The sequence below is a fragment of the Muntiacus reevesi genome, chromosome 11 (assembly GCF_963930625.1).
Source record: "Muntiacus reevesi chromosome 11, mMunRee1.1, whole genome shotgun sequence".
Classification (NCBI taxonomy): domain Eukaryota; kingdom Metazoa; phylum Chordata; class Mammalia; order Artiodactyla; family Cervidae; genus Muntiacus; species Muntiacus reevesi.
In genome coordinates, this window is record NC_089259.1 from 15,436,393 (window position 1) to 15,462,493 (window position 26,101).

Sequence of the window (26,101 nt, forward strand, 5' to 3'; positions counted from 1 at the left end):
TCTGTGAGCTGGTGTACGAGGGATAAAGAAAGAGCCCTGTTTTTGCTTCTGATAAAGAGAGGGCACTTCAAGAGGTCACTTATTTCTAGCTGCTTGAATAATAGTCATAAAAAGTTTATATACACATTAAGATTTCCCTTTATCTCATTTCCTAGATCCAGATTGCTTTGTTTGTTTTAATCAAGTCACTGATCATAGGATTAAATTTTAGAGCTTTACCTTTCATGCAACCTTAACATCAAAAAATTTAGTTGAATATTGCTTTCCTGTTTTGCCTTTGTTGATTTCTTCTCTCAAGGATTTCTGGTTGTTGGTTAGATACCATTTTCTTTGGGATTGTATACTATGAATACATACCCACCTTTTAAAATAGCTTTGTAGCTTTTATGTGACTTTTAGAAATTCCTGGTTTTATAGATCTTAAAAAAATTCAACTCTTAAAACTACAGAAATTCAGAAACTGTAAGACAATTTCAGATATAAAATGCATATCTTAAATTGCTTTTGAAATTTTTTTATTTTACTATTTCTATTAAACAAATGCCCTTGGTACATATACTGTTGTATAGTGTATGTACAGTATAATAGAAAGAAACTTTGCTTGTTTCAACAAACTGATTAAGTTTTTGATAAAATTTAATGTGTGCTATATATATATATATGGAATTTAAAAAGATGGTAACGATAACCCTATATGCAAAACAGAGAAAGAGACACAGATGTACAGAACAGACTTTTAGACTCTGTGGGAGAAGGCGAGGGTGGGATGTTCTGAGAGAACAGCATTGAAACAAGTATACTATCAAGGGTGAAACAGATCACCAGCCCAGGTTGGATGCATGAGACAAGTGCTCAGGGCTGGTGCACTGGGATGACCCAGAGGGATGGGATGGGGAGGGAGGTGGGAGGGGGGATCGGGATGGGGAATACATGTAAATCCATGGCTGATTCATGTCAATGTATGGCAAAAACCACTATAATATTGTAAAGTAAGTAACCTCCAACTAATAAAAATAAATGAAAAAGAAGAAAGAAAAAAAAAATTTAGTGTGTGCTACCTATGACTCTTCTGACCTTATCAGAAATTACTATTCTATTTCAAATAAATTGAAATTTGATACCAAAATATTGATACCAAAAGATTGAAAATTATGTTAAAAAATATACATATATAGTCATGGTGAGGAAGCTATAATAATTTGAAGTTTCTACCATAAACCTTTTATTACTCAATTCTAATGATAAACACAACTTTTAAGTATAACTAAAAGCAGTAGGATTTATTAAAGTTTAGTAATTTGGTAACACTTCCCCCCCCCCCCCCCCCCCCCACTCTTTAGATTAAGCACAGATATTACAGAGAGAAGCGTTGTAAACTTTTACCCTGTGGACCCGGCAGATGACTTGGAATTGCAAGACTCCGCACTAAAGTATGTTGACCTTTCTATAACAGTATATTTTCTCTTTTTACATTGAAATATTTTTGCTTTAAATTATATTTATATCTTTTTATTCTGTAATTCCTACAGTGGTCAAATACAGCTGGAGACGTCTCCAGAATGTGAGGTAAGGCTGCTCTTGGATGAACCAGAGTTCTGGGGCGGTATTCTGCCACGGAAGAGTGGCTCCCATATTCTATTAAGATGTATCATGGGGTAGAACATTCATTATAATACTTGGGCCACCTGATGCAAAGAGCTGACTCATTGGAAAAGACCCTGATGCTCGGAAAGATTAAGGGCAGGAGGAGAAGGGGGCAACAGCGGATGAGATGGTTGGATGGTATCACTGACTAAATGGACATGAGTTTGAGCAAACTCCAGGAGATGGTGAAGGACAGAGAAGCCTGGTGTGCTGCAGTTCATGGGGTCACAAAGAGTCAGACACGACTGAGCGACTGAACAAGAACTTTCATTAGTGAGATCAGTATTCAAATTTGTTCAAGATCTGTTTTCCAAATTTTTTATACTTTTAGCTTCTTTTGTTTTCCTGCTTACCTATTATATTTCACCTCCCATTGAAGATGAGAGTTGACTGTTTCCATTGAATTCTCTAAATCTTTATGTCAGACAGTTTTAAGTCAGGCCATGGCAAATAAGACCCACAGGGAATCCTGGCTCTGTTAGAAACTGGAGGTAGGACCAGCCAGGGTAAGCAGCCTATGAACTGACCGACCAGCTGAACGTAAACTAGGAAAGACTTGAGAGATAAGAGGAAGTGATTTGAGAAATGTCTAGGAGGATTAAGAGACTAGCAAAGATAAACTGATGGGGGAGTCTGGGGACAGGGTAAGGGTAGGTTAGGTAGCTATGTAGGGTAAATTCAGGTGGCTGCAGAGAAAGCAGTTTTGACATAAAACTAGACATAAGCTTAGAAGGTCCCCCCAAAAAAGGGGGGAGAGAGAGGTCTGAGACGGTAACATGGGAGTAAAACATGGTTACAGCCTGTTTCATCACTTCTTACTGAATGGGTTTAGGATGGCTAATTTCAGTACAGCCAACGTATGTTCCTTGAGGTATCTGAACAGGTACCATAGTACAGCAGTCTCACACTCTTAACTAGCTAAGTCTCTGTGTTAAATAAGAAGGAAAAGAGCTATAGTTTAAAAACCCATGTTCCTAGAGAATACGGTTTCATGGTTGAGTGTAGTAATTTGGAATTACATTGAGTTTTCTTTCCATCTCAAAGGCTTGCTAACTATGGACTCCCCTGGGCTGCCTCTCTAACTTCTTGATTTTCTGTAAGTTAGGATCCATCTTATAACCCAGGACACCTAACTTTAGCTGTGACTGTTCCTCCGCTCTGTCCTTGGAGTCACTGCGCTCCCTCCTCCCCAGGAGGAGGGTCACTGGATGACCCAGTGGCGGGACATCAGGAAGCCTCTGTGTGAAGGCTGTCCTGCGTCTATTTCATGAGGCTCTCCTTTTGAGACATGCTCCTTTTGATTCTGTGCAGACTCACTTTTATATTTAGATTTTTACTTGGAAATAATTATAAAAGGTTAAAAAATGACAGAACTCTGCAAAAAGTTACAAAAAAATTATAACCTTTTACCCACATTTTCTGTGATTAACATTTTTCCACTTTTGTGGTATCTCTGTCTCTCTCTTCTTCCCCAGAGTTCTTTTTCTGAAAATCAGAGGATAAGTTTTGTACGTCAGAGTCCTTTTCCCTAAACATCTCAATGTACCTTTCCTAAGAATAGGGATTTTATCCTATATAACTCGACTTCAGTTATCAACTTCATAAATTTACACTGATAAAATAGTTTCATCTAATCTGCTCTCCATATTCCAAATATTTAGATTGATCTAATGATGTTTTTCACAGCACTTTTTCCCCTTTAGTAGGATCCAGGTTAGAGGCAATAGTTGTCAGGTCCCTATAGTTTCCTTTATTCTGTGATAACCTTTCTTTGATTTTTTAATGATCTTAAAATTTTAAAGAATATAATGCTCCTCTTTTTTAAAGAATGAACTGCCTCTTATTTTGTGGGACAGAAATCCTTCATATTTCCTCACGATGAGATTGAGTCTCCGTGCCTTGTCTGGGATGCTGCCCAGGTGATGTGGCATCCTTCTCAGGGTATCACCTTCAGAGGCACATTGTATATGTCTGTGCTTCACTGTTGATGGTAATTTGATCACCCAGTTGACGTAGAACTTGATTTCTCCACCATTTAAGTATTGTTCTATTTCCCCTTGCAGCTAGTAGTCAGTGAAGAGATACTTTGAGACCATTTTAGAATCCTGCTGCAGACCCACTTTTTAAATCTTTTCTGGGGGGCTGTGCTGCATAGCACACAGAGATTCCCACTAAGATGTGGAATCTAGTTCCCTCTCGAGGGGTTGAACCCATGCCCCCTGCACTGGAAGCACAGAGTCTTAACCACTGGGCCACCAGGGAAGACCCTGCAGAACCACATTTGATTCCAATAAAATAGATGCCCTCCTGTGTACATGATTTCGGGAGTATCAGGAAGACATCAAGCCTCTAGGAAAAAAAGATCTCCATTCCATCTCTGATTTATAGTATTAATTTGTTTGTTTGTTTTTTTTTTTTTTTTCCTTTTTGATGAAACGAGGAGTCATGTTCGGTGTAAGGAATTCTTATTCCTTATCTTCCTTCTTTGGGCAATTCTCTGTCCATGACAGATATGTCTTCATGATTTTAAAAAGGGAGGGAGTATTTCTGGCTCTGGTGGAAAAAAAAAAAGAGTCACAAGAAGGAGGAATGGAAAAGAAAGTGGTGGATGAGCAAGGCCAGTGCTGATGATATGTGGAACTTAAATGGGCCCCTTCTTTATGGTCTGGTTATTCCTATATTATTTCTTCCACCCGGTTCAGGAAGAAATCAGTTTCGTAAGCAGGGTCTTGAATCAGGTAGCCAGTCTGTGTTGAGTCCTTGTGCTGGATGCAGCCTTGTTTTTAGTACCCAAGACTGGAATAGGAAAGAGATGAAGTTGCCCTCACTTTTAAGGCATTTTAAAAATTGTGGAGGAAAGAAGCCATGGATATTGAGAAAGCAGAGAAGACTGTGAGACGACCCATAATCCTGGGTGTTTTAGGTACTCTGGGATAGTAGGAGAAGGGATCAGAGTTTAAGGAAAGAGAAATTAATCTAGATTTCAAGGGTAATTTGCATTTGGATGGGTCCCAGAAAGCTGTGCTGAGCAAGACAGCCTGGCCGTGATGGAATCAGCATAGAGCATAAACCAGACAGAAACACCATGGGAGAGTCTGGTGCTCAGGTACATTGGTGAGGCCGATAGTGAAATGGCTTGTAATTAGCACACCACATTCTCTGCCTTTTAACACACTTTAGATGACTGTCCCCATTAAGTTTGGGTAGCACTGGCATCCATCCAGGAAGAATTGAAAAGTATACTCTCATACATAAATAATGTCCAGTGGGGAAGGATATTGGAGGAACACAGGGAAAATTAGAGAACAGAGTTTCTGATAGAGAATCAAGACTGCAATTTACTTGTTAGCAGTTAAGCCATTTAATTGGGTAGGGAAATCAATGACATTTTATGCTAAAAATATGTTATTCCCTTGAATTTGTCACAGTTGGGAATGTTTTTTAGTAGCAGTCCTCAACAATAGGAATGGCCATCTTAAATTTATACTAGTTTGGTGATATGTGTGAACATGTTTATATTAGTTATCACCAAAATTTTATAGGGTGGATCAATGGGAATTTGTTGTTGTCATTGGCCATGTCACAGGCTTATGGTATCTTAGTTCCCTGACCAGGAATCAAACCTGGACCTTCGACTGGAAGTGTGGAGTCCTAACCACTGCAGAGACAGGGAATTCCCTGGGGTTCTTGATTACCTTATAAAAAAGGCAGATCTGGGTAAAATAAACTATCAAGTTTTCTCGTTGGTGTCAAAACAAACTGATGTTGAATTGGTAGCATAAGACTTTGCTAGGTCCAGGCATGTTCGTTTATTAAAAAGCTCCCAGTGAGATTTTGTGTATTTGGGAAGTACGGCCTTGGACCATTTCTGAAAACCCTTCTGCTCCCAGCGGGTGGAAACCTGCAGGTTACTTGGTAACTTGGCAAGCTGATGTTCACAGGTACTTTGGGCTGAGCTCTTTGCTCTGGGAAATACCTTTTCTTAGTTTGTATGATATTTTAGATGTATTTTTCTGTGAATATAGCTGCATATTTTTAGAAAGTGTACAGTAAAAATGGCCTACTTAACTACAAATTAATTCCACGTATTATGCATTGTGTCCCTGTGTGCCAGGTTTATGATAGAAGTCAGACTCAGTTCTTGCCTCAAAAATTTTATAATCTGATGGAACATACCATGCATTTTTTCTCTTCCTTTAGATGCAAAATGACCTAACATTACAGAGTAATGGGAGCGAGTATTCTCCCAATGAGGTAAGTTTCCTGATGATTAATGAAAGCTGAGGTGTTTTGTGAAACCTGAATTGGAATATCTTTTACAAAAATCTGTAATCTGAGACTTGTGATTCGTGAGTTAATTGTATTGCAGAATCTCGGAGGGAATCTCTCATTAGCTCTCATAGCCTGATCCAGCCCTATCCATAATTAAAGACTCATTTTATAAGATATATTTTGAAAATTAAATATAGTAGCATTTTTATGGAAAGCAGAGTGAAAATAGCTCAAATAGGCAACATTTAGAATGTCTTGTTAACCATAAATGATTCAGCATGGGGTTTCCATATAGCTGAGACATCTGCTCAGCATCGTCTATTTCCTCATCTCATTGTGTTATGAGATTCTTCATCAGATGTGCCATGTGTGAGGTGGATGTGTGTGTGTGTGTGTGTGTGCGCTCACACACATGCGTGTGTGTGCCTGCACGTGAATGTACACATCTATTCTGGAGCAGAAAAGGATTACCAGTATCACACGATTATGAACTCTTTTATAATGAGCATATAAAAATTGAACAAATCTCCCCCCAAATAACATTCTGTCGATTCTACCACAAGAATTTGCAATGTGAAGATGCATCCATTATCATATTTTTTAGTCAGGACTTCCTCACAGCAGCCAGGGCCAGGAGCTCGTGGTTTTGTTACAATCCTGGGTCCTGGAGAAGCATGCATAGTTCTGCTCCAGTTCTTTAAAAGGTGTCCTTTCCTTCTAATACCGCAGATGAGAGAGAACTCCCCCGCCATCTCTCCCACCAGCACCAGCACAGCTCTGTTTGGCCTGAAACCTCGATCAGGTAAGTGGAAACCTCAGCGTTCTTGCCCATGTGAAACAACTCCGGAGTTTCTCTTTAGCCTTTTGCGTGCATATGGTATAGTGGGAGCAGCCTTGTCAGCGCTGGTGAGTTTGAACCCTGGCATCAGAACCTCGCTACCGCTTGGGCAGGGAGATTTTCATTCTCCGTGTCAGTGTATCTCCTCTTAAGGCTGTGTTGTCAGTAACAGACTATCTTACCTTCTTTTGAATCAGAGCAAAGAGAGAAAAATGTTGGGGCGTGTTAAGTGGTAAAGAAATGCTTTGTGGATAAATGGCCACCCCTTGGCCTCGGTGGTTGCTGGTACCTTGCTGAGTTAAGGATGTGACTCTTTGTGAGACACCCCTCGTTTGCTCTCTGGACTTTGGTAAGGTCTGTATGTTTACTCCTGTGACAGGCAGTCATTCCAAGACTCACATGAGTGGTCAGGAGAGATTTTAAAGACCTTTTCTGTTTATATTACCTACTTTAACTTATTATTAGTACATTCACAAATGTAAATTATAGCAATGGGCAAAATAACTACTGATTTTAAAAAGGAGTATGTATAGAAAAATTTGGTTCTTCTGATGTCTCCTCCTATTTAAAGTTCTTGCACTGTCTACCCTCTAGGTGCTTCTTTGTTTTAGTATTTTTGATTCTTAGGTCTTTTGCATATATTCTGTACCAATGCTTTTCAGTTAAGTGCTAAGAAGGCTCTCAGATGCTTTAAGCAAAAGGTAGTAAAGAACTTAAATATTCTTGGGTTTATTAGTAAAGCATTTTGGCAGCAGTTGCAGATACACATATGTATAATTTTTTACCCATAGGAAAAAAAGATAATTCTTTTATAAAGGAATGTTTTTTCATTTTTGGAGGAAGTTGGCTGATGGGTAATGTGTGGCCAGGTATAATGGTTTCCTGGCATTTGGAATGGACCATAAGACAAGGCTATTTGAGAACATGCTTGGGCGTGTAGTGGGGCTTAGGAAGTGTTTCATGGAGAGCCGAACTGTACTTGAAATTGGACTCAAATGACTGGCCTCACCATTTATAGACCTGAGTGTATGCAGCCAGATATGGGCTGGGCTTCAATTTGCAAGGTCTCAGGTTGTGCTGGGAGGAATACGGGCACCCATGCCTTGAGTGGTGATCTGCCAGGAATGTTCTGTGCACACTGAGGACCTCATATTTGGCTAGGCTTTCTCCTGTCCCTTATAGGCAGTTTTAGACAATTTTAAAAGAGCAAATCAAAAGTTGAACGAATCTCCACAGAATAATATTCTTTTGAATGTGCATCTTTGTAGCTTAGTCGTAAAATCGTCTCCATGACATTTCCAGTTCTTTTTATGGGGTCCAAATTCAGCTTATCAACTTTGTGCCTATACTGTTGAACCATTTCTGATTCTTTGTAGTGGTGAAAACTAAGTGAAATATTCATTTTGAATAGCAGGAAACAAAGATAATTTCCTCTCCTAGCTTCCAACCTCTCTATAATGCTGACTAACCAGTGTGGAAATTGTGCTGGCTGTTGAAAGCTTTGTGGAGTTTGTTGTAAATAATACTGATTTTTCTTCAGGAACATCAGATGGCATGTTGGAACTTTATGAAACTAGCATCATCTATTGGGAATGTTTAAATTTTTATTTTTAAGTTTAAAATATTACAGGATGTATTTTTCACATTTTCTGGAAAAAAAATATATAGTAATCTTAATTGAAGATCATATGACTAAAAAAGAGAAATTCTTTTTGATTAAGTAGCTTTGGATCTTTAAAAAATGATTTTTATGTTAAAATTAAGTATATGAATTCATGTGATTTCTGTGTTATAAATAAAAACAGACTGCTCAAATCAGCAAGTTGGAATAGAAACTTAGATTCTTTAAGTTGCCTGGTAGTTTTTTTCAAAAGAAATTTTTTTCTATGTTTTCCTCCAAGGAAAGACAAATGTATATATACCCAATAGTCATTCCTACAACCATGTCACTGTATTTTACCAGCCTTGCCTTAAGATTGAATAAAAATTGTGTAGGTATTTCCTAAATATCAAAAACTACTATATGAATAGTTAGTGCCCCCAAAAGAGATGTTATTTCATAAATGACCAACTTAAAAGTGCTTTGAACTGGTTGATATCTATTGGTTAATTAGGTTTGTTGTTAAAGAGACTCAACTAGTGTCCAAAATTGGTTTTATACTGATCAATATTTAAGAAAATATTGACAGGTATATCTATGGTTCAAGGGTTGAGCAGAGTTGACTAGATTCAGCTATCATTATAGATGTCTTTAAAGAGAAATTTTACATTGCCTTGGGAAAAAAAAATTCACCAACTGTAAATGCTGATTCTATAATAGCTTTATTTGTAAATGATAGACATATTTACACATATTAAACTTTGCATAGCCAACTTTTATGCTGAGTCATATTTGCTAAAATTGTTATTTAGAAGGTCTTTGGAAAAGGTATCTGGTAGGGCTTTTGCTTTTTATCTGCATAATCTATGGGGACCCCTTCTTTCCGCGGACCTGATTCATTAGTGCTCTTAAATCTGTGGGCTTGAGAACTGTTAACGGTGAATGATATTAACTGCATGCAAAGTATATGATTGATAAGTACTAACACTCAGTTTTTTATCATTCTTTTTATTCCATGCGCCATCTTTCATTCTTCTGCTATATTGTACCTTTGAAATTAAATCCCATGATATGAAATTCACTTCATTTCCATACACTCCTTATGCCATTTGTGAAATGCTGCCGCCCTTTTGGTTTTTCCTGGTCCTTGTGCAACCGTACGCGGACTGGCGCTCTCGCCCTCCTGCAGACCCAGCCCTCACTCTTCCTCCTATCTCCTTCAACAAACTTACACAGGCTCAAACATGGGACGACTCTAGCTACTGTGTTCCCTCTGCAGGAGACAGTGACAATGGTAGGTGGCTTTGTACCTCCTCTTCAATGTGCTCCTTAATAAGCCAGTGAATGAATATACTGAACATTCATTTCTGTGCAGCTGAAGGTAGAATGTGTTCTCCTGCATGCCTGCCTTAAGAGAGAATAGGAAACTTGGAAAGTCCAGAAAAATGCATGTGCATTGTTCTCTGGCAGTTTGCTAAACTATGTTTAATTATCTTGAACATTCTGAATTTTGGAAGGACTGTACCATAATTTCTTCTCTATTCTTTCAGCTTGGTTTTTTTTTTTTTTTTTTTTTTTTTTTTTGGTGTGTTTGCTTGTTTATAAAAATGTGCATTTTTGTACATTTGGATAATTTCTTCTGAACTAATGCTTTTGGAGTTTCATCTTTTATCCAGGCATTTGATAATGAGATTTTTAAAGTAATTAAGATATACCGTGACTGATCTGAAAGGAGTGCACTGAGAATGGTTAGAAGTAAGGAATTTCTAAAAATGAAGAGAAATCACTTGCTTTTTTTTTCTTTGCAAATTCTTTGCACATTTTGACTTTTGATAACTTCAGCCCTTTCATCTATATAATAGTCAAGAGGGCTCCCCTGGTGCCTCGGTCATAAAGAATCCACCTGCCAGTGCAGGAGATGTGGGGTCTATCCCTGGGCCCGGAAGATCTCCTAGAAAAGGAATTGATGATGCACTCCAGTATTCTTGCCTGGGAAATCCCATGGACAGAGGACCCTGGCATGTTGCAGTCCATGGGATTGCAAAAGAGTTGGACACGACTTAGCGACTAAACAACAATAAATATTCAAGAATGGTAACTTGGCTTGAGAATCAAATATGCAAAAAAAAAAAAAAATTGAGGACACCTAGCTAGGATTAATGTGGATATTGTTTGATCTCATGCCACTATATATCTAAAGTAGTCTAAAAGATGAAAATAAAATACATATAGTTATTTAGAGATACTACAGGTATCTCAATCTCCATATTGGTCTGTTAGTTCAGATCTTAGGCATTTTACTCCAGGATACAAAGTAATTAAAAGTAATGTTAAATGAAATAGTATGATTTATAGGGAAGAAAAGTGACATGTGGGGTAAAGCCACAGTGCAAACACAAGAAGATATATTTTCTGATAAGTTATTTTTTTAATCTAAGTATCAATATGTTATATGTAATGAATAGAAACCATGTATGTAAAACATTTGTTGTGATTTCTGGTCAAAATTCAACCAAAAAATTCTTTTTCAGACTTCATTTCATAGAAGGATAATGTATATTTTGGCAGGTTAGTTACAAAAGGAATTTTATTATTTCATAGATTTCTAAAATTTCAAACCAAAAGCAAGTGTGATTAAGCGACAACAACAAGGAAACCAAAGTTCCTTCTTGTATCACCCCACTTTAAATTCTGGAAATTGAGGAAGGCTAAATGGAAACTTTCTTGATAAACTATTCCTTTACTTAAAGGGGAGAGAATCATTTTCGTTTCTCAGAAAGCATGGCTATTTATGGATCTGATGATGTTTAAAGGAAATAAAGCCTAGAATGAAAGATTTATGTGTGATTTGGTATTTCCGTAGGAATGATATCTGAAAAAGACTTTCTAAAGCTGGGTAAGATTTAGCCATAGCAGTAAAATTTCTGTCTTTATAAATGAACCAACTAAAACGAGAAAGGTGAGGCGACCTCCTGGCTCACCCTGCTAGATAGAGGGGGAGCCGGGGCCGTGCCCAAGGCTCCAGTCTCCTCTCCACCAACCTACCTTCACATTTACAGCTGTTTATTGCGGATTCTTTGTGCAAGATACTAAGCCAGATAAAGTCTTAAGATTTCCGTAGAAAATAATCATGGTGAAAATCTTCCTGAAACTAAAATAACCATGCAATACTTCTCTGATATTTTTTCTATGAGTGAAAATTCTAGGGATTCACAAGTGGCTATTATAGTGTACCACACACACACACAGACACACACACACAGACACACACACACACACAAAATAACAAAGAGATTGTTTTCAGTATTAATCTACCTGGATCAGGCATTGGGTTGTTGTTATTTCCCCCTTTTTGCAATTTGTCTACAGTATGCCCTAGGGAAGGGATAGTTCTATGTCAATTATCTGATAATTTTCTGGCAGCAGAAGTCTTTTCAAATATTTCTATAGGTTCCCAGATCTGATCTTTCAAATAAAATCTTCATTCTCTTTGAGCTAAATGTTGCCTTCTGATTTGAATACATTTTCCAATGCATTTAAAAATTTTTTCCAACTTTAACCTTTTTATCTTGTGTTGGCATATAGCCGATTAACAGCGTTATGGTAGTTTGAGGTGAACAGCGGGGCTCAGCCATGCATATACATGTATGCACTCTCCCCTAAACCCTGCTCCCATCCAGGTGCCGCCCAACAGTGACTGGAGTTCCATGCGCTATACAGGAGGTCCTTGCTGGTTATCCATTTGGAATATAACAGTGTGTACATGACCTTCCCAAACTCCCTAACTAGTCCTTCCCCTCCGCCAGCAACCATCAGTTCATCTTCTAAGTCTGTGAGTCTCTTTCTCTCTTTTTTTAAAATTTTAATTGGAGGCTAATTTCTTTATAATATTGTGGCGGTTTTTCCCATACATTCACATTCTCTTTCTGTTTTGTAAGTGTTTTTTTAATTAATGAAGAAACACTGTATGTATCCCCAAGCATGTGAGCTAAAGTTGGAAGAGGGAAATAGCCTACTTTTATGTTGTTCTTCCTGGTTACTCTGAAACAGTAGATCCCATTCAGTGGCCCCTTGTGGCATCTCAAAGCTGATTACCCCATCAGTTTTGTTTCCTCATATTTGTTCCATAGCCCAATATCTGTGGTTATCTCAACCTGTGAAAATAAATGGCATCATATTCCCACTCTACCCAGCATAATGCAACTTGCCTTTCATTTATGATTTTTATTAATTACTTTTGGTAAGGTTGGCATGTTTATGCCTTGTTCACTGTCATGCTTTGTATTAAAATTCCCACTTTTTTAAATGACAATATTGAAATAAAATTATTTAAAGAAACACATTTGAAATAATAAATTGTTTCAAATATATGTCATTTCAAATTCCCATATCTTCCCTAAACTCATTCTTCAAAGAAATAAAAATGACAAAGTGGCTAGGAAGTCCTCGGGAGTTTGAACTTCTACAATCCTCAAAGTCCTGCCTCCTAAAGTGGATGGAGAAGGATGTGTGTCTCTATGTCTGTCCAGCCCCTGGGGCTGGAGGGGGCAGCTCCACTTCAAGTTGTTCTTAACGTGAAAACTTCACTTCTGCTCCTTCTCTTGTGCCCCCTTACTACTCTACTGCTGTCTTTCCTTTCCCCCTTCATTTTGAAATTAAAATTGTTCCTACATTCCTTTGAAGTACTTTGTCTTTTTCATTTTCAACAAATTGGTGGGTGCTAATTTATACTTAAAATTGATCCTTAAACTATCACTGGAAAGTGAATGAATGGATGGACATGCCTGTCTTGGGCCAGTTTTCAGACATTTTCTGGAATTGTTTTTACCATAATCTTACACTTAGGCATTATTTTCCCCATTACAAAAATGAGGAAACTGAAGTTGGGAGGGGTTGCTTCAGTGGTTCTCAATCCTGGCTTTATATTAGAATCACCCGGGCATTTTTCAGACAATGGCTGCTCGTGCCCTACACTAAGAGACGTGTACCATAGAGTCTTCGCACTGATTATTTTGCTGATTTGTTGTTCTGTTTAAGCAGGTAAAAACCCCTGGGTTAAATAAACTGCCCAAAACAATAGAGAGGAAATTTGAGCTTTCTGAGGGCAGAGAATTTATCTAATTCATTTTTAGGCACCAGAGGGAATAAATGAATGTATTAATCAGATTTCTGATTCACATTAACTGGATCTACAGCTCATGATACTTTTTCAAAGCCATCCTATTGCTGCCCTTGAATTGGTATGTCTTTAATATCACACCCTGTCCAGGTTTTTTAGTTTCCAAAGGGAAGTGGAGAGCTGAATTCCAAACCTCATGTGTCCACAGAGAAGAAGTCTGGAGTTAAATTTAGATAATAAAGGTTAATAATATCCACTAATAATTTCTATGCAAAATGCTTTTCTTGTAATAAATAGCATTTCAGGGAATTTTTAGAGGAGTGGGCTTTCTTTGCTTAACTGAAAGATGCTTTTATTAACATTAAAAAAATAGTTTCTTATGCACATCCTTAAATATCTGTTGAAAGTTGCTCAGTCGTGTCCAACTCTTTGCGACGCAATGGACTATAGCTTGCCAGGCTCCTCTGCCCATGGAATTCTCCAGGCAAGAATGCTGGAGTGGGTAGCCGATCCCTTCTTCAGGGCATCTTTCCAACCCGGAGATCGAACCCAGGTCTCCCACACTGCAGGTGGATTCTTTACTGTCTGAGCCACCAAGGAAGCCCAAGAATACTGGAGTGGGTAGCCTGTCCCTTCTCCAGGGGCTCTTCCTGACCCAGGTATCGAACCAGGGTCTCCTGCATTGCAGGCGGGTTCTTTACCAGCTGAGTTACCAGGGAAGTTCCAATATCTATTGAGTGCCTACTGTTTGTTAGGCATGATGCACTTTACTGTGGACACAGCTCTGAAAAAGACAGACTAAATCTCTGCCTTTGTGGAACTCTTTATTTTGCAGTCTAAGGCATTCAAACCTGGGAAACGAAGCTTTAGGAGATTTTTTTAGGTGACTGCTTATATCAGGGTAGGGTAATCTCTGCCAAGGTACTCTCCAGATAGACTAATCTCTGTTTTCTTGCTTGTTTGTTTTTTAAGATGTTTTGATGTGGACCATTTTTTAAAGTCTTTTTTGAATTTGCTACAATACTGCTTGTGTTGTTTATGTTTCATTTTTTTTTTTTTTTTTTTGACCGTGAGGCATGTGGGATCCTAGCTTCTCAACCAGGGATCGAACCCTTACTCCTTGCATAGGAAGGGGAAGTCTCAGTCGCTGGACCACCAGGGAAGTCCCAGATTGTCTGATCTTTGAATGAGGGAGCATTTGAAACACTTTTTTTTTGTTTGTTTATTCATCAAACAAGCTGCTTTCTTGGATGGAGTAGAGGTTTAAATTGGAAACAGACAAACTCTGTATTAGAGAGTCCTATGGAGAAAAGCAGATCTATACTGGGAGACAAAAAGTGATGAGTGCCATGAGAGGCACAGATAAAAAATGTTATGCATTCATAGCTGATAGACCATTCCCAGGTCAGGGATGAAGATGATGAAGAGGGTGAAGGAGGAAGTAGAGATAAGGGGAAAATAGTAGAATTTGACCTGTACCTGCAGAATGAATTTGATATTCTGCCTAAGCATGTTCATCATTCCCTGCAGAATTTTTGCTTAGAAATTTGTCTCTGTAGGTGTGAGTATGAGCAAAACTGCAAGTATGAGCAAACCATCCTTTTCGTTCTTTGAATGTTGTTTGATGTATAGTAACTAAACAGCGAAGCAGGACTCATTTTTTTCCTGCATCTTAAATCTCCTATTTCCTTGCCGTTTCCTGCCCCTTAGGCATATATGCATGTGTGTACACACGGGCTTCCCGGGTAGTTCAGTGGTCAAGAACCTGCCTGCTAATGCAGGAGCCCCAGGAGACATGGGTCCATGCCTGGTCAGGGGCATCCCCTGGAGGAGGAAATGGCAAGTCACTCCAGGATTCTTGCCTGGAGAATCCCATGGACCGAGGAGCCTGGTGGGCTACAGTCCATGGGGTCGAAAAGAGCTGAGCACACACACACACAAACACACACACTCGCTCACTCATGTACACCCTCCCTCTGCTCTCTTGTCCCAGCTTTTTTTCCTTATTTACATTAATCAGTGTGGCATTTGCTTTGAAAAATATTTCCTATAACAGGGCATTAACTGTTATCCAAGTTAACTTTTATTCCCCTGAATTAAGTAGGGGAGTTCTTAAATGTAGTGATAGAAAATTAAGGAAAGCTAGAATAATTCCTCCATAGACCAATTTCCTGAAGCTTTGACCAAACTGGTCACTGTATTTATTATTTAAATATGACTTGAAAAGAAAAAAAAATTGTAGATAGTATAGTATATGTGCTGCCGAAGCGAGCACTTGTAGATAGTATAATCAGAGCTACCATAATGATCCTATTAAAGTTATTCTGTCACAACAAACTTATGTGCTCTGTAGATTTATTATCAGTCTAAATAATTCATTTTAAATTCTCATATATTCTACAATAATTAATCTATTTAGAAAACTAGTAGTAGTCCAGTTTCCAATAATTTTATATACATTTGAAGTGTTCATTTAAAAAATAACAGTTCACATATGTTTTAACATTTTTTGACTGCTTATATTCATAAAGCAAATACCCAAGCATGCATTTTGTATTTTTTGAGATGTATGGGCATTTAAGATGAAAAGCAATACCAGGTATTTAAAACCCAGACCCCATTGCATTATCTTGTTATCTCACATAGGGCTCTAACAGGCATAGATACTTGAAGAGTGTGCTGTTAACCAAAAGCTCACAGTTAATTTAACTTCCTGATAACTTCGTATTCAGAATGAAGTCTGCCAGTAAAAACATATTGGAAATATTAAACATGCAGTATTAGATAAGATTGCCCCCAGAAAAAAAGCCGAAGGAAAATAAAACCTCCAAAGAAAACATCGGATTTGTTTAAACGGAGCTGCGGCTCCCCCTTGCGGACCAGTATGTGTATTACTCGACTAAGTCCACATTCCTTGACTTTTTTGGTAAATTTGGTTGATTTCTTTTCTTTGAGGGTGTGGATTTTTTCTGGACTTTCCATTGTAATGTATCTCTCTTCTGATCACTATGTTTAAGTGGGTATATTTTTTGGCTGGGCTTCCTATGGTGCAAAGGCAACTTTATCTCATCTCTCCCTGCTGGTTGATCTACCCTGCTTCCTCGGCCTGCCTTGCCTTTATTTTTGAAGCAATTGGTCTCACTTCATGTGGGGTTTGGTTTTTGTGGGTCTTGGTGACAAGACTTTGGCTCTTTCCACCTGTAACTTCCTTAGGGGACTTGAGACAAAAGCCCAGGCCTCAGGCTGACTTCTCTCTGAAGTTCTAGAAGGTGTTTTATGTACAGTAGTCATCCTGTTGCTCCATTAACTTCCGTAAGTCAAGGATTTCTTAAGATGTGTCAACTTTCTGGTCCTCTGTAGAGCACCAGAATGCTGATTCAAATATCCTAGAACTGATTTAGAAAGAAAATACCTAAATGTGAAAAGTATAGTGCAAGACATTCATTAAGGTGTTTTGATTCAAAGATACAAATTAGGATTAGAATGACATAGTTGTATGATTGTAGGATAATTGATTATATGGTGGACCCCAGTTTTTAATTCAAAGTATATTTGTAAACCATATTTAACAATAAATAAATTGAACTAGCTTTTAAAGTGGGTCATAGAAAATGTTAGAATAGAATAAACATTGCATAATCTTCTTATTCTATATTATTGAAGATATGGTGATGGAAGCTACTAGGATTACAGTATGTTGGTGCAGCCTTCTTTGTGGTATTGATTTTTAAAACTGGAGTTCTCTGCCCCAGATTTTCTGAAGCCCTGCCCCCCCATCCTCCCATCCCCACCTCTCTCAATCTGAAAATCTGTGGGACACAGAGAACCAATGACAGCTCTTAACCACACTTTGCTCCCTCTAGGGTGCATGGAAAGTTGATAGTCTTAATAAGAATCTAAAGGAAGAGAAAGATTCAAGTTTAAATCTGCCCTGTGCTTTGTATCCTAATATAAGTTGCTAGAATCACTGCCCATATGTAGAATATTGCTTGCTTTCTTGATAGTCTTTAAGAGATGTTATCCTTCCAAGTTTGAGAGCATTCATTTTGTCTGCAGTCAGAGACTTAACTCCTTCCAGAGTTGCCACTGTGAGTTGCTATTCCTGGAAGGTTGTAATTTTAAGGACCTGCAGGCAGAGATGATCTCTTAAAACCACCTCCCATCTTGACAGCTTTTCTAAGAGTAATCTACGGTCATCTCTGAAGAGCTGACTTAGGGATGCACTTTCAGTGACATGATAGAAGCCAGAATTTCCCCTCCACACTCAGATAGGTAACGTTTGGGAGTGGATAGTGTGCATCATCACTTAGTTCTTAATCCAGGCTGATGAAAAAAAAAACCTCAGCCAGCAAAATCATTAACCTGTGCTTGTTTATAACATGTAAAGCAATTCTGTCTTATTACTTGAAGCAGAGTATTCAAGTTTAATGAAAGGATTGTGAAACCTGGAGTGGTAGATGAAAGCTTGGAATGGAAGCAGTGGAAAAATTAGAGGAGGGGTCTGGAATAATACCAAGGATGACCAAGCCCTTTCCTGGATTCAGTTGATTGTTCGTCCACACAATGCAGAATAATTGAAAACATAATCTTCTCTAGAATATTTGAATCAAGCTTTTCATGTGAAGTCAGAATTTCCTGTTTTTGTGAGTGGTGAATGAATTATTTGGGATAAATAAACTATTTGATTCAAGCATGAGCAGCCCGATATGGCAGTCTGTACTAGACACTCCATAAAGGCTTTTCCCCTTTCTCTTCTAGTATTTCTAAGACCGCAGAGAAATTTGGAATCTATAGACCCACAGTTTACGATTCGGAGGAAAATGGAACAGATGAGAGAAGAAAAAGAACTGGTGGAACAGCTCCGAGAGGTACCGGGAAACACTGTATTACTGAATAATAATTTCCAGCATTAAAGTAGCATTCTCTATTTTTAAAAAGTAGATTTTGAAACACTTCAAACAGACCTCATTTCAAATCTAGGCAGCTCGCCTACTGACTCTGCTACTGGGCAAGTCACTTAACATCTCTAAATTTGAGCTTTTTCATATATTAAAGCAGTAGCTCCCATCTACCTTCGTGGGATTTTGTGAGGAATCTATGAGATAATATAAGGAGAAATACTTAATACCTATGTATAAAAGTTAAAACTTTAAAAAATGCACTGTTATTACTTTATTTAATAAGATTACATGAATTTAAAGATGTTTATAGTTATCCCTACTAGCCAGAATTTTCAAATGTCATTTAATAGGCAAACCATTTGAGTTCCTACCAAGAGTGAAGTCTTGTCCTGGGTGCCAGGGGAGATTTTAAGCTTGGTGATGGCAGGAGCCATGGCTCTCTTATCCCATGTTGTGTTTCTACTTGCAGCACAGCTCCTAGTGGCAACTGTGTATGTATTTGGCTACCCTCATGGTCTTTGTGTCTAGTTAGGAGGGTCTCACATAAGTATGTGGAAGGTCAAACTGCAGGACAAGGATCAGTTACCAAAGAACTCACTGGTATTAGTTATTAAAGGCAGCATATCATGAATTACTATATAAGTTCTTTTATATTCAAAGAGAAGTACCATAGCCATTAGCTAGAAGAATATAGGAAGCTTCTTGAAGAGGTGGATTTTATACTATATCTTCTTTCACTAGCAAATGGTTATTGACGCTGCTCTGTGTCAGGTCACATAGTCTAGGTGATGGAGAGAGAAAAGAACAAAAAGGTCTCTGCTTTCATGAAGCCTGTAGTCTATTGAGAAGAGAGAATAAGGAAGAAGGAAACAAATATACACCTTCAAATAACAGTGAATTTTACACATGAGCAATGAATTCTGTTAGTAAAATTACAGCTGAATTTAAGGTAGGTCAGAATCTTTTTTGTTGTAGATGATACTTTATATACGGTTATATAAAGTATATATATAGCAGGTAGTCGGGAGGAAAGAGATAAAAACCCAGAAACTCCTCACCACCACTTTAAGCCACTGTGGTTGACTCAACAGTCACGTTGGGCAAGTCAGACCTCTGTCATTTGCCTCGAGTATTTGGATGTGCTGTAAACTTGGGAGGCGAACTTTCAGAGATATGTAAAAATAAGATGAGAAGTTGAGACAAGCCTCTCAAAGAGTGATATAATTTTATCTTAAAGCCTGGGTCATATTGATAGCTTATGTTTTAATTTAATTAGAGACTGAAAGCAAGCTTAGAAAAAAAATGAGGTGTCTAGACACAGGACAGTTCCGAAAGAGAATTATGCAACACTATTACATGCACTGATTTTCAAGTGCTTCACTTATTGCAAATCTCCAAATTAAGTCATCTTTTCTCACAGTGTTACCCAATTATGAGCAGCTTTGCTGTAAATCAGAAATTTGTATTTCAAGTTTAAAAAATTAATTTTCCTGCTTTTGAGGAGATGGAATAGATGTGCTTTTCCCCATTCCTTTCACTAAATACAACTAAAACCCTTGGCCATTCTATATAAAATAAGCATAAGAGCACTCTGGAAGGTGAAGAGAATAATTCAGACCAGCTGGGCTCCTTGGGACTAGGAATGACTTGGTGGTGAGTCCAGTGGGTTTTCTTTTTTGCTTCATCTTCCTCAGATTTGGAGCTGAAGTAGCTGGAAACTGGAAATGCTCATGGGAACAGTTTTTTGTGTTTTTTTTTTAAAGTCCCAACAAAAGCTTGCATACTTTACTCAGGGGACCAGAAGAAGGACAGCCTAGGGAGACAGAAAATTTTTAGACAATAAATGCTCTACTCCAGCTACAGAAAACCTGTGGCCCCAGTGCTACCCATGTCTGTAAAGATGGAATAGGCAGCTGACTTTCACCTCTGCTGGGATGATATCAGAGAAGGCCACGTTGGGAGCCAGGAATGTCATCCCTACCAACTAAAAACAATCCCCTCCCCTCCCACGGTGTCAGTGGAAGCTGTACATGGGGAGCCTGGATTTCTATCCCAGTCCCAGTCAACTGACCCCAAGTGGCAATCTGCATTTACACAGCAGTAAGAGAAGGCAATGGCAGCCCACTCCAGTACTCTTGCCTGGAAAATCCCATGGACGGAGGAGCCTGGTAGGCTGCAGTCCATGGGGTCGTGAAGAGTTGGACATGACTGAGCGACATCACTTTCCTTTTTCACTTTCCTGCATTGGAGAAGGCAATGGCAGCCCACTCCAGTGTTCTTGCCTGGAGAATCCCAGGGACGGGGGACCCTGGTGGGCTGCCGTCTATGGGGTCGCACAGAGTCGGACACGACTGAAGCGACTTAGCAGCAGCAGCACCCAGGTAGTGCCTTCCCATTCCCTGCCAGGCAGTGTCCAAAGTAGCTAGCCAGAAGAGAAAGTTTAAATAGGATCCAAAGTCTCATAACATGATACCAGAAATGTCCAGTTTTCAACCAGAAAAAAAAATCACTCATTGTCCCAAGAACCAAAATGAATGTGGAAAGGTGATAACAGCTGACAGCACTGTGACGGCAGGGATGTTCAAATTATCCGACAAAGATCATACGGCGCTCGCTGTGAAGGTTCTTCCACAAGTAGTGATGAACATGGTTGGAACAAAGGGAAAAAATTGAATGCCTCAGCAGAGGAATAGATAATGTTCGCAAAGAAACAGAAGACATGAAGAAGGACCAATGGCAATTTAGAACTGGGAAATACATTATCTGAAATGAGAAGCCCAGGGGATGGGCTCAACAGCGTCACAAAGAATCGGTGAACTGGCAGAAAGAACAAGAGGAATTACCTAATCTGGGCAGCAGAGAGAGAAAAAACAGACTGAAACTAAATGAGCAGAGAGCCTCAGGGACCTTCGGGAGTGACTGTAACAGATGATCTGCATTCTGGTCCTGGGAGTCCTGGGAGGGGAGGAGAAGGGAGCAGGGACGAAGCGGTGCTTGGCGGTGGGAGAAGGGGGTGTGGCTGCCATGGGCAACACGAGGGCTCCTGGTAGTGAGGTGCGTGTTCTATCGATGTCAGGATCCCAGGTGTGTACGTTTGCGGGTTGCTCCCTTAGAAGGAAACTGGGTACCTGAGATCTCTCTGTATTACTTCTTATAACTGCATATGAATTTATAATGACCTCAAAATAAAACTTTGAATTTTTTTTTAAGAAGGGAGAAAAATGGCTTTTTGAATGAAAGCATAGTCCGAGAAAAACACCCGTGATCTCTCTTCTGCCCACTGCACGCTGTCTGAGATACATTATCCGAAATAATAAGTTTGGGTTGGATTGGGGTTTTTCATTTGATTTTTGTTTATATTTACTTCTTTTATTTACTTTTGTTAAAATATAGTTGACTTACAGTATCATTTTGGTTTCATGTGTACCGCATATTGATTCACTATTTTTTTTACATTGCAAAACAGTCACCACTGATTTGGCTTTTATTTGTCAACTCATTCTGGTTTTCTATTTTAATTGCTAAGCCTGAGGCAATTTCGAACTCAAGAAGTGATTCCATTATTTTAAAAATTCAACTGATTAAAAATTTTTTACATAACTGAATTAATTTTTCTACAGAGGGAATTTTATTTAATATCTTTTGAAAGGTTTAAATCATGTCAGTGTTTTCCAGGTGTTCTTATCCTTTATAGTGAAACTTAAACCCCGGTTCATAAATAGTCATAACTGTATTTTACCCTCAGTTGCCTGAGAGCAATTGATTTCCTTTTGATCTCTTTTCAGAGCATCGAGATGAGACTGAAGGTCAGCCTGCACGAAGACCTGGGGGCCGCCCTCATGGATGGCGTTGTCCTCTGCCATTTGGTCAACCACATCCGCCCGCGATCCGTCGCAAGCATCCATGTCCCTTCACCAGCAGTTGTAAGTAACACCATTTAAGGAAAACTAACTCTTACATAAAACTAACTCCTTGGGGGCAGTATTGCTGGTTAAAGACACTGATGGGGATCACCAGGATCCTGTTCAATTCCTCTCTGTTGGGCCCCAGACAACTCAAAAGAGCAGAAAAGGAATAGCGTGTCTATTCTTTGTTTTGGTTTTTTTTGGCCGTGCCGTAGGGCATGCAGGATTTTTAGTTCCCTGACCAGGGATCGAACCTGTGTCCACTGCAGTGGAAGTGTGGAGCCCTAACTACTGGACTGCCAGAGAATTCCAGGGATAGCATTTCTGAATGAAGCAACATTTTTACTATAAAAAGGGAAAATATTTCAAGTAAATATGTAAATGAGAGAAAATGAACTACTTTCAAATATAAAGCAAATCACGTTAAAGAAATGACTGCTCTGCTCACTAACTTTAAGACTGTAGAGACAGAGGTTCATTCCTCACAAGGAGTTATTTAAGCAGTGAGAAGTCCTTTTGGAAAACTTTTTTTGGTTGGTGGGTTCTCTTCTAATGGAATCTATTATTTTATAATTAGTGAGGATTTTAGGATCACTCTGAAAAGATATAGGTGCTGCATAAAATATCATTAGTAACCTGTCAGGCCAGAGGTTGGTTAGCTGGTCATTAATTCAGTAATTCCTTGACTGCTAGCTGTGCTCAAGGGTCAGTTGAAGATACCAAGGAAACGGAAAAGATCAGAAGGAGTGAGTGAAAAAAATCCTTGTCTCGCTGTTGAGGAGATAAAGCCAGCACTGGGATTTTTCCCTGTACTTCATGGGGCATGTTACCATCAAGAAGAGAGGAGTCAAAGATAAGCTTGTCTTTGAAACCCACGTAGGGTTCACTGGACAAGTAGAGAAGAACTTCTATCCACACTACTGCTATTAGATGAAGCAGAAGAGTTTAGGGGCTAAGAATGTAGTGTTGGGATTCCAATTCCACATCTGTATGAGCCACATGACTTTGGGAAGGTTAAGTGTTCATAAAAGGTCACACAAAGAGTGTGTAGAACGAAAGCCTCATGTGAAGCTGCCCACTCTCAGCCCCTCAAGGAAAGTGTCTCAGGGGCACTATTTGTCTCACTTTCTTTTCTCTTGGCAGCAGGAAAAATTAGGTGATGATCCCATTTCAACTCTCAGTTTTCTTTCTATACAGTTAAACATAATTTTTGCTTCCCAAAGACTGACCACATTTTGGCTTCAGAAAACACAGGGGGAAAAACAGACCAATTTGTCTTCTGACTTAAATCTGCTTTATCTGCCTCAGTTTGAGCAGTAAATTCTGTCCTGTAATCCAATATACAGAAGTTTTCAAGTCCAGACAGCTATAAAGTTTGAACTGTGTACCAAATTCTCATTCAGTAATTTTCCTCAAATTATAAGAAAGAAACTATCATTCTTCAGGTTCCAATTTAAATATACAGTTATTGTTTTATAATGCATAAGAGACACTATGAATCATGTATCTATACACATTTGTATATTTCGTCAATTCTTCAGGGAAAAAATGCTATATTCTTTGGTGGCCACTTTTTATCTTTTTCAAATAAAAAATTTTTAATTGAAAATGTTATGTGAAATAATGGCTGATTAGAGAAAAAGAGATAATGGAGAAACGCTGGAGGAAAATAAATAATGTCTTATCCCACTCCCTAAAGACAGCTACTATTTACCTCTTGGCTTTTATGCTCCTTGCATTCCTCCAACATAGAAGTTGTTTTTGAATTGTGAGCTTCACATATATACTGTTTAGTAGTTTTTAAAATTTATGAAAACCTAAGTATTTCCCTGAGTCATTAAAAGTCCTCGTAACCATGTATTTTAACAACTGTGAAATATTTTGTGCTTACTCAGCTCAGTCGTGTCTGACTCTTTGTGACCCCATGGACTGCAACCCACCAGGCTCCTCTGTCCATGGGGGTTCTCCAGGCAGGAATACTGGAGTGGGTTGCCACGCCCTGCTTCAGGGATCTTCCCAACCCAGGGATCAAACCCAGGTCTCCCGCATTGCAGGCGGATTCTTTAGTTTTCCTTTTCAGAAATGTTTCTAAATTTAGTCCACTTCTTAGAAATTCTTCCCTGAGCATCTGGAGCCCCCACTGACCAGACCCAGCTGCGCTGTGGCCGTAGAGGCCACTTCTGCCTCTCTCCTGTGCCTTCACTGTCCACTCCCAAGTTTGCACAAGCTGCTTATTCTAACCTAGAAGACTGCTCCCCACCCTGCCTCTAAATTTCTTCACCTTGAGGCATCAGCAATTTTCTAATAAAACTTGTTGCTTTGGTGAGAAAGAGAGTCATTGGCCTAGTGAATCAACCCTTCATATAAAAATATATTTGCTCATGGGAAAAGGTGATGTTTAGGGTGTGCTTTTAAGTAAACTAAAGCAGGTTACACAACAGTATGATCTCATAAAAATACTGTGTGTGTATCCACATGTATACATTCACATGTGCAGAAATTTTGCACATGTATGTATGCAAATGGGCAGAAATTCGACATATAAACACATATCTGTATGTGTACACACCTTTTATACACACACACATACATACACAGTGTCTAGGAAAATAGAATCCAAATATTAACAGCTGTTCAGGTGGATGTTCCTGGATAATTTTTTATTGTCTTCTATTTGTTTATGTATTATCCCTCTCCAATAAACATGTATTACTTGTGCCATTTAGAAAACTTAAAATTTAACCTGTTATTTCAATTATGCCTCTTAATAACTAATTACTTCTGAATGTTGCATTTATAGCCTAAACTTAGCATGGCCAAATGCAGAAGAAACGTGGAAAACTTTTTGGAAGCATGCCGAAAATTAGGAGTACCAGAGGTAACATCAAACTTAGTTCCAATAACTATGTTTTAGTAATGGTTTTATTTAATGTGTGTTTTTGAACCCACTGAGTAGGTATACTCCTTTGTCCATCCCTTTTTGTGTCAGTCTTTCTTGAGGAATGAAACTGAATAATAGAAGTATTTGTATATTATTTTATAGTTTGTTAACTGTTGCACTTATGTTTTCCCCTTTAGTCCACTAAAGTAATGTAAAATGATTTCTTAGGGAGATAAAAGCCAGTTCACTCAATTTGGGTGTAATTTGACAGATTTTTCATCATTGTGATAAACAGAAATGGACAGAAATTACAGTTCTTAAATGTTTCTTCCATTTTTTCTAATGTTCCAGGATAAAGTAACTACAAATGCTATCGTGAGATAATGTTTTTGAGCATGTGAAGGAATTATATTTTCATGTAATTCTACTCAGAGATAACAGTTACTGAAATTAAGCCTTTTTCTCCCTTCCTTCTTTCCTTCCTATTTTTCAACTTGGTGAGGTTTGAAGATGAGGGTTAGCAGTGGGCTTCTAATCTTATTTGAGGAAAAAGAGATAAATTTTAAAGCATCTTTAAATCAAAACTATATCAATTAAAAGAAGCTTGCAAATTCTTTTTTTAAAAGAGTGTAATCTTTATATAATGTACTAAATGCATTTATGATCTATCCAGATGTCTTTCAGCAATGTTAATCTGTGTGTCTATATTGTATGTGTATATTTTACTATTGCACATACATTCCTGGCTACAAATGTTTGTGAAATTCTCATACATGTACCTCTTTTAATAATTTGATTCCATCATGGGTTAATAAGATTTCCCATGTGTGAATCAAAATTATCATACCAAGTTTCAGACTGTAAATTATTCATGTCTGTACTCAAAAGCACTGATGAGTTATCACCTAATTCCCTGTGATATTTTAAAACTCATCAATGTT

General features: G+C 38.4%; 1 protein-coding gene across 2 annotated transcripts in view; it reads left to right on the forward strand.

The window, feature by feature from the left end:
- The window catches only part of LRCH1 (leucine rich repeats and calponin homology domain containing 1), a 210,059-nt gene that overhangs the window by 163,699 nt on the left and 20,259 nt on the right, over window positions 1-26,101 (forward strand). For both annotated transcript variants that reach the window (XM_065901936.1, XM_065901937.1), the window contains exons 12-18: window positions 1,341-1,430; window positions 1,530-1,566; window positions 5,845-5,898; window positions 6,646-6,718; window positions 18,232-18,341; window positions 22,160-22,297; window positions 25,080-25,157. In XM_065901936.1, the coding sequence (XP_065758008.1) occupies window positions 1,341-1,430; window positions 1,530-1,566; window positions 5,845-5,898; window positions 6,646-6,718; window positions 18,232-18,341; window positions 22,160-22,297; window positions 25,080-25,157 (580 nt within the window). The remainder of the gene's footprint in view (window positions 1-1,340; window positions 1,431-1,529; window positions 1,567-5,844; window positions 5,899-6,645; window positions 6,719-18,231; window positions 18,342-22,159; window positions 22,298-25,079; window positions 25,158-26,101) is intronic.